General features: G+C 39.4%; 1 protein-coding gene across 2 annotated transcripts in view; it reads left to right on the forward strand.

Moving 5' to 3' along the window:
* Positions 1 to 6: 6 nt before the first annotated feature.
* The window catches only part of LOC128701052 (DNA repair protein RAD52 homolog), a 113,215-nt gene continuing 103,221 nt past the window's right edge, over positions 7 to 10,000 (forward strand). For both annotated transcript variants that reach the window (XM_053794603.2, XM_053794610.2), the window contains exon 1: positions 7 to 388. In XM_053794603.2, the coding sequence (XP_053650578.1) occupies positions 350 to 388 (39 nt within the window). In that variant the 5' untranslated portion in view covers positions 7 to 349. The remainder of the gene's footprint in view (positions 389 to 10,000) is intronic.

Genomic DNA, 10,000 nt, shown 5'->3' on the forward strand with positions numbered 1-10,000 from the left:
ACAGTTATCTTCATTCTTTTATAAAAAAATATTATTAGTGTATGAAAAAATAACATAAAATGCCCTAGACACAATGTTTTTTCGCCAAAAACTTCAATAAATATAACCCAATTTAGAAGGAAACAGCAATGGTGCCATTAGCTAACTTTTGAGAGGATATTTGCCGCAGGTCCACGATAATGAGTGTATTTTGAGAGTGATTTTTTTAGAGGAACTCTAGATTCCTAGTATAAGAACTATTGAAAGTAATGGAATAGTGTTGAGTGTTAGTGTTGATGGTGGCGAGTGTGATGGTGGTGTGTCGGCCATCCTTCTCTCTCATATATACCACCCACCTGCTGCACCATTCATGGACTCTCATGCACTAGATCAGCCAACTTTTGGCAAGGTATGTTGGGCTGGTATATATGTATATGCTCAGGGACTGCTTGTAATATACGCCTGATCACTGACCTATACACCACATCCGTCTTAGACACCTCGCTTTGCACATCAAAAAGTTTATCATAAAATTGACTTATACTGAGTTATTGTGACTTAAATCAGTATAATTTAACCCTACTATATTTCTGTGCTAATCATGCGATTTATGAAAGTATTGTAGGAATTTAAAATAGCAGTCTGTTGGAAAGTTTTGTATATTTAACTCAAATAAAGGTATTTTGTTTTAATGGACTGGCTAATGCTTACCACTGCCAGTTTTTAGTTTATTGAGATGTTTGAGTATTTTACATTACTATTGGACCATAGTCGACATTTCTTTGTATTATATGAGGTATAAATGTTAATTTTTTTTTTCTCAGGATGTACTACACAGTCCTTGTGCAGATTTTGTAACAAAACAACTGTAGTAGATTATTATGGTTATTATGTGATCATATGAGTCCAGTATTAGAAGCTGCTAACTTTACACAAAAGGAAGATTCTTGATTATTTACCAAGATTCATGATTTTCTACCACAGACATTGACATTTTTTTTTCAAATTTGGTTTCTCTTTTCAATTTTTATGAAGTATCTCATAGATTATTATGCTGTAATTTTGTTTTTAGATTATTGAGGTTAATTGCCTTATAAATTTCTTTTCCATTAAAGTTTGTCCTAACTGGTTTGTTTTAGCTCAGTATAATTATCCATTTGTTAATATGTTTGTCTGTACAACAATAAAACTGCATTTTGTCTTCATTATTTATTACACCTTTAGTTATTTTTAAACTTCCATTGGTTCTAGTACAGTGGAACCTCAAAAATCGAACTTAATCCATTCCAGGAGCTAGTTCTAAATTCGAAAAGTCTGAAATTCGAAGCAATATTTCCCATAAGAAATAATGGAAATACATACAATTAATCTGTTCCAGAAACCCAAAAATATTCACACAAAAAATACATTTTATAGAGATTAATTACAGTTTTACATACAACAAATACTAGTTTTTAATTATGTATAGTAATACATATAAAATAACATTTTTACTTATCTTTATTGAAGATTGGTGATGGCATCTGGAAGATAGGGAGAAGGAGAGAGGGAGTTGGGGTTAGTGTTTGGAAGGAGAATCCCCCTCCATGAGGACTTCAGGTAAAGCCCTCTCTGGGGTTACTTCCCTTCTCTGTCTTTTAATGCCACTAGGACCAGCTTGAGAGTCACTGGACCCCTGTCTCACAAAATAACTGTCCACAGTCCTCTGTTTCTGGCACCTTTTTAACATTTCCCTAAAATGGGACATGGTTCTGTCACTGAACTTGTTGCAAAGATGGCTTGTTTCAACTTGCTCAGGGTGGTACTTCTGCACAAACATTTGGACATCATTCCACTTGGCACAAATCTCCTTAATCTTTGAAGAAGGCACCTCATCCACTCCCTATATTAACACCTTTCGCAACATCAGCTTCCTTGATTTGTTCTTTCTTTGGCAGGATAGAACCGATGGTCGACTTGTTTTTCCCATACATCCTGGCAAGCTCAACAAGTCTCACACCACTCTCGTACTTCTGTATTATTTCCTTCTTCACATCTATGGTATTTCTCACTTTCTTTACCACACGGGTACCACTAGCAAGTTTCTTTGGGCCCATGGCAGCTTATTTCACAGTCCCACAAGCACTAAACACAACGAAATAATCGTAAAATGCGTGAATGAGAGCGCAGGTTAGTGTTCACTCAAGCATAAACAAAGCTAGACTGCTCACGGCGCCTGCGCGGGGACGCGGACAGAGCGGGCCGGCAGACAGGTCCCGTCCCCGGTGGTCCGAAAATAGGGACGCATTCGATAATAGGGACACAGTTTGTCCGAAAAAATGGCCCTATTTTCGAAACGTTCGATATGATACGTTCGATTTTTGAGGTTCCACTGTATTAGTACACCTTGTAACCTATTTCTACTCAAATATGGGCCTCTCCTGTAAAATTAGAGGTGCATTTTCTTAACTAGTTCATTTATTGAAATAAACATTATTTCTATAAAGTGGAGTATAGTGCATTATACAGTTAAGATAATTGGCATATATAACTACTTTATAGAAATACCCTTGTTATGCAGAGTGTTTCGGGCAGCCTTGAAACTAAATTACGATTACTAGTATACAGTGGAACCTTGGTTTTTGTCTTGAATTCGCTCCAGAGAGTCTTGACAAAAACTGGACTCAACGAAAACTGAAGAAATATTTCCCATAAGAAATAATGTAAATCCAATTAATCCTTCAGACACTCAAAAATATTAACAAAAAATACATTTTATAGAGAATAACTATAGTTTTACATACAGAAAACAATGAGAAATAAATATAAATCACTAATGAAGTGGATAAATGAACATTTAAATCACTTTCACCTTTATTGAAGACTTGTTGGCGTATGGAAGACGGCAGGCAAGGAGGGGAGAGGGAGGAGAGGTTATCTCTACCACCATCACAATCACTACCACCCTCTACCACCATTTATTTATTTTATTTATTTATTTATTTAATGTCTTTGCAAACAGTACATTGAGATTGTGTATATGCATTAGTGGGATGCAATGCAAAGAGAGCCTTTATTATGCCTTGGCATTATGGGCCAACTTAACATTACAGTATTAGTTTACATTACTACCACCCTCTACCACCATCACAACCACTACCACCCTCTACCACCATCACAACCACCATCACAACCACGACCACCCTCAACCACCATCACAACCACTACCACCCTCTACCACCATCACAACCACCATCACAACCACTACCACCCTCTACCACCATCACAATCACTACCACCCTCTACCACCATCACAGCCACTACCACCATCACTACCACCCTCTACCACCATTGAATTCTATCGTCTTTCTGGCCTTCTTTATCAAAGGGCTGGCACTCGGAACTTTCTTTGGCCCAACGGTGGCTTATTTAGCAGTCGCACTCAATAAACAAGCACAAAAAACAATGGATTATTACGAAATGTTTCGTGTGAATGTGCAGGGTAATATTCACTCGACGAGAAACAAAGCCAGACTGACTCAGAATGCGTGCATGGGATGCTTTGTGTGGGCGCAGGCAGACAGACACGTTTGGTACAGCGGACGAAAACCGAGGTGATGAAAGAAAGCAGGACAATATTTTGACGAAAAAAGTTGTCGAAAACCAAATTCGACGAAAACCAGGGCAAACAAAAACCAAGGTTTCACTGTATATGAGAATACTTAGTTTTTAAAACATTGGAAGTATTTAGTAATTCAGTACAAAAATATAATTTGTGATATATTAAGGATTAAGTTACGAACATGAGATGAATGAATAATAGACAAGGACAGGGACAATGCAGGTTGAAAGTAATGTTCAGCATCCAGTACATAAAGGTGGTGACCCTACAGATGTAAACAACTATAGGCCGATATCAAACTTACCATTGCTATCCAAAATCTTCTAGAAACTCATGTGCAGGAGACTATGTTCATTTATAACATCACAAAACATACTCAACCCTGGAGTTTACCTGGAGAGAGTTCCGGGGGTCAACGCCCCTGCGGCCCGGTCTGTGACCAGGCCTCCTGGTGGATCAGAGCCTGATCAACCAGGCTGTTGCTGCTGGCTGCATGCAAACCAACGTACGAGCCACAGCCCGGCTGGTCAGGAACCGACTTTAGGTGCTTGTCCAGTGCCAGCTTGAAAACTGCCAGGGGTCTGTTGGTAATCCCCCTTATGTATGCTGGGAGGCAGTTGAACAGTCTCGGGCCCCTGACACTTATTGTATGGTCTCTTAACGTGCTAGTGACACCCCTGCTTTTCATTGGGGGGATGTTGCATCGTCTGCCAAGTCTTTTGCTTTCGTAGTGAGTGATTTTCGTGTGCAAGTTCGGTACTAGTCCCTCTAGGATTTTCCAGGTGTATATAATCATGTATCTCTCCCGCCTGCGTTCCAGGGAATACAGGTTCAGGAACCTCAAGCGCTCCCAGTAATTGAGGTGTTTTATCTCCGTTATGCGCGCCGTGAAGGTTCTCTGTACATTTTCTAGGTCAGCAATTTCACCTGCCTTGAAAGGTGCTGTTAGTGTGCAGCAATATTCCAGCCTAGATAAAACAAGTGACCTGAAGAGTGTCATCATGGGCTTGGCCTCCCTAGTTTTGAAGGTTCTCATTACCCATCCTGTCATTTTTCTAGCAGATGCGATTGATACAATGTTATGGTCCTTGAAGGTGAGATCCTCCGACATGATCACTCCCAAGTCTTTGACGTTGGTGCTTTGCTCTATTTTGTGGCCAGAATTTGTTTTGTACTCTGATGAAGATTTAATTTTCTCGTGTTTACCATATCTGAGTAATTGAAATTTCTCATCGTTGAACTTCATATTGTTTTCTGCAGCCCACTGAAAGATTCGGTTGATGTCCGCCTAGAGCCTTGCAGTGTCTGCAATGGAAGACACTGTCATGCAGATTCGGGTGTCATCTGCAAAGGAAGACATGGTGCTGTGGCTGACATCCTTGTCTATGTCGGATATGAGGATGAGGAACAAGATGGGAGCGAGTACTGTGCCTTGTGGAACAGAGCTTTTCACCGTAGCTGCCTCGGACTTTACTCTGTTGACGACTACTCTCTGTGTTCTGTTAGTGAGGAAATTATAGATCCATCGACCGACTTTTCCTGTTATTCCTTTAGCACGCATTTTGTGCGCTATTACGCCATGGTCACACTTGTTGAAGGCTTTTGCAAAGTCTGTATATATTACATCTGCATTCTTTTTATCTTCTAGTGCATTTAGGACCTTGTTTGGCTTCAGAAAAAATAAAAGCACTAATGATGCAATTGTAAAAATGCTAGATCTGCTTTACACAGAATTGGAAAATAAGGAATATCCGCTAGGACTTTTTATTGACCTAAGAAAAGCTTTTGACACAGTAGACCACGGCATCCTACTCCATAAACTTGACCATTATGGTATAAATATCTACTTGGATGACAGCCAATAAACTTACACTTAATGCTGAAAAAACCTGCTATACAGTGGTCCCTCGTTTTTCGTAGTTAATCCGTTCCTGGAGTTGCTACTATTGTTGAAATCTACTATTTGCGAATCAATTTTCCCCATAAGAAATAATGTAAATACAATTAATCCGTTCCTGACACCCAGAAATATTAAAACAAAAAATTTTTTTACATGAAATATAGATGGAGTACATAAACAATACAATGGGAAATGATGAATGAAACATTAACAGCATAACACTTACCTTTATTGGAGATTCTTGTTAGTGTATGGGAAACTGGAGGAGGAGAGAGATTGGATTGTTTACAGTTTGGAAGGGGAATCCCCTTCCAGCAACACCTCAGGTACCAATTGCTTTTCTGGGGTTGCTTCTCTTCTCTGTTTCTTAATGCCACTAGGACCAGCTTGAGAGTCACTGGAGTCCTGTCTCGCAAAATAACTGTGGAGAGAGCTCTTGTTTCTGGCGTCTCTTTAACACTTCCCTAAAATGTCCCAAGACTTTCACTGTACATGTTGCCAACATGGCTTGCAACAACCTTGTCAGGGTGATGTTTCTCCATAAAGCTTTCCATCTTACCCCACATAGCAAAAATCTCTAATTTCTGAAGAAGGCACCTTCTTCCATCTCTCTTCCTCCTCCTCTGCAGCAAGATTCTGAGCTGCAATCTGTTGCTGTTCCTGCTGAAGCTCTTGCAGCTCCTCAGTGGTGAGCTCTTCGTTGTGGTCTTCCACCAACTCTTCCACATCCTCCAAACTCACATCCAACCCCATGGAACTCCCCAGTGCCACAATTGATTTAACAACAGATATAGGCTCATCAGGGTCAGTCCCAAACCCTTCAAAATCCCTCTTGTCGACACAATCTGGCCACAGTTTTCTCCAAGCAGAGTTCAAAGCCCTGGTAGTCACTCCCTCCCAAGCCATACCTATAAGGGTTATGCAATGGAGGATGCTGAAGTGTTCTCTCCAAAATTTCCTTAGGGTCAAGTGAGTGTCTGTGGTCACAGTCAAGCACCTGTGAAACATTGCTTTGGTGTATTTCTCACCTTCTTTACCACAGGCTTGGCACTAGGAGCTTTCTTGGGAGCCAAGGTAGCTTATTTAGTACTTGGAAGCACTAAAATGAGTGGAATATTATGAAATATTTCATAGGAGCACGTGAGGGTACCTTCGCTCACTGGTAAACAATGCCAGACTGGCTGGGTAGGGAGGCCGCCCCAGCTCACACTGTGCGTACGCGTCCCAGACGAACTACTATTCGCAAGTCAACCTATGATTAGCGAGCCCATGTTTATACAAAAATATCCCTATGATTTCCGAAATCTATGATTCCCGAGAACTACGAAAAGCGAGGGACCATGTATTATGTTTGGTAGCAGAGCGGGTGTTGCGCAACTTAACATTAAGATCGACAACACTCTAATTGCCAGACATAATGAGGGCAAATTCCTTGACCTATACCTCAACAACAACCTGAATTTCAGCACCCATATCCATCACATAACAAAAAAAAAGTATCCAAAACGGTTGGGATCCTCTCCAAGATACGATACTACATGCCGCAATCTGCCCTTCTCACACTATACCATTCACTCATTTATCCATACCTCACCTATGACAGGACCCACAGGCATAACACCAGACACAAACATCTCTATGACATTCCCTATGCCCGACTAAACCTTTACAAAAATTCAATGTATGTCAAAGGGCCTAAAATGTGGAACCCCCTTACCTGAAAACTCTAGAACTGCAGACACATTCATCACTTTCAAAACTACTGTTAAAAAACATCTCATCTCCCTGATACACTCTGTCAGCTAACTACATGAAAACCACCTGGTGGTTCACACTTACACTCACCCAATTGACTATAAACACAGAAATACGAATCTTAAAATAATGAATCCTAACTAGCCGTAAGTTTGCATGTAATACTCCAATGTAGAAACTATGTATTGTACCAAAACAGAAGCATTCACATTGCTAAATTTACAAACTGTAATATAGTTACTTAGCCAACTTGCTCAATAATCTGTAATAATTTAAAGTTATGAATTAATCTTAGTCTGCCCGAAATGCCTAGCCATGCTAGGAGCGATAGTGGCCCCACTCTGTAATTAGTATTTTATAACATGTAAACCACACAATATCCTAAAATATGTAAACCTCGCATTGTAATCTTTATAGAGAATAAACTTGATTTGATACATAAATATTATGTATCTCTCTCTCCACTATTAGACAATGTTATTTTCATTCCTTCCATGATGCCACAAGGTTGAAGATGGCAGACTTAAGATTATACTTATTGTAAATTCTTCAGTGAATGCAGGGAGGTGGTATGAGGTGGCAGCAATTCGGCCTCAAGGTTACCATCTTTTCAAGTTTTCAATCTTTGGGTGAAAATGGACAGGGCTATTCTGGGCCCTACTGGACAAATGCCAGACTTGGTCCATTATATGGGGAGCCTAAGAAACACACTACTGTTAATGGACAAGCACCCAGTTTAATCTGTTTAATTAGTGCTTGCCTGGTCAGCTAGGCTGTTGCTGCTGGAGGCCCGCTGCCCCACATGTCCATCACAGCTTGGTTGATCTGGCACCTGGTAAGATACATAATCCCAAACTCCTGCCAAAGTTAATTACCTAACCTCAACTACTTCAGCTGAGGTTACCTCTATAATTATGTTGCTGGAAAGTAAAGCTGCAAACAAAGCACATACTACCATTAATATACGTACAAGAAAGTTTTCTGTGGGCTGTTGCCATTGATTGTAGCATTGTCCAGTAAACATTTGAAATTAAAACTATACCTAACATACTTATGCTAACAAGAATTACACTATTCTGCAAAAGTGGTGACCAAGCAAAAATCCATAATTACAGGCTAATTGGAAACTTGCCATTATTATTAAAAGATTTTGAAAAAATAATACAGTATATAAACAAATATACGAGTTCATAACCAAACAATATCTCAACCCATATCAGTTTGCTTACATGCTGGGACGAAATAGAAATGATGCAAATGTGAAAATGCTCTGCTCAATCTGTTCCTCTGTTGAAAACAGCGAATATCCAATGGGCCTCTTTATCAGTCTTAAAAAAAAAAAAAAAAAAAGCCTTTGATACAGTAGATCACAATATTCTACTGCTCAAATTAGAACATTGTGGAATAAGAGGACATGCTCTTTCATTCATGAAATCTTTCTTGAGTATTATGGACTAAGAGGATAAGCTCTTTCATACATGAAATCTTACTAAGTGACAGACACCAACATGTGACCATTAATAACTGTTCTGCAGCAACCTGATCAATCAACTTAGGGGTTCCACAAGGTTGCCCTGTGCCTGCTGCTATTCCTAATCTAGATTAGCCACCTTCCAACCTTCCTAGTGCTTCACAGGAACTTAAACTAATTCTTTTTGCGGATGACATAGCCTTTGTCACTTCAAATCTTGATCTGGCTGCACTCAATGCAGTAAATGCTAAACTTGAAAAAATATCTACATGTATCACTTGTAACAAACTTATGCTCATTGTTGACAAAACCTTTATGTTTAATAATTGTAACAGCTATTTCTCTATGTACCCCTTATGAATGCAATTATCAATCCTGATATCAACCTCTTATTGAACTGCACACATAATCCAAACATTAATTGCCATTACTACCATTACTGCCATTACTCTTCAGGCTAATACCCTTCTCAGTGTCAGCAAGAACATTACAGTCTTCAACTACAATGTTAGATCATTGAGTAAACACTATGATGACCTCATTGCACTACTTAAGTCTCTAAATGCTACTATAACTTTCATTATACTTACTGAAACCTGGCTCAGACAAGATTTGACAGACATATTCACCATACCTTGTTACACAGCCATACATAACTGCAGGCCCGACCAATCAGGAGGAGGCACTGCCATCTATTACTCTGATGAACTAGAATGTATGAAATCAACTAATGTATGGGACGAAAATAGTGAATATATAATAGGTAAATTCACATCAAGAACACCTAAGAAACCTATAACAGTTGGTACAGTCTACAGACTACCGCACTCAAATACTTACACTTTTAGCAGTAACCTTAGAAACATGATAATTGAGTCAGAGTTAAATAAACACCATCTGATACTAGCAGGAGACTTCAACATCAACCTTATCCAAGCGACTGACCCTCCAGTAGCTGATTTCACAAATGCTATGAGCAACAGCTTGTTGCTACCCTCTATAACAAGGTCAACAAGAATTTCTGAGACAAGTGCCTCGTTACTTGACCATATCTGGACCAACACGATATCCCCACTACAAGCAGGTATAATCGCAGACAACACCACAGACCACTACCCTACCTTTCTCATAACCAACTTGTCTAAACTACCTCAAGAAACAAGAAAGATCTCATTTCGCCTGCATGATGAGACATCGATAAACAACCTAAAACTAACACTAGGTGCCATTGATTGGCAGAGAGAGCTAGATGACAGTAATAATATCGATAAAGATTATAAAAATTTTTTTTACA

The sequence above is a fragment of the Cherax quadricarinatus genome, chromosome 20 (genome assembly GCF_038502225.1).
Source record: "Cherax quadricarinatus isolate ZL_2023a chromosome 20, ASM3850222v1, whole genome shotgun sequence".
NCBI classification, from domain to species: Eukaryota; Metazoa; Arthropoda; class Malacostraca; order Decapoda; family Parastacidae; genus Cherax; species Cherax quadricarinatus.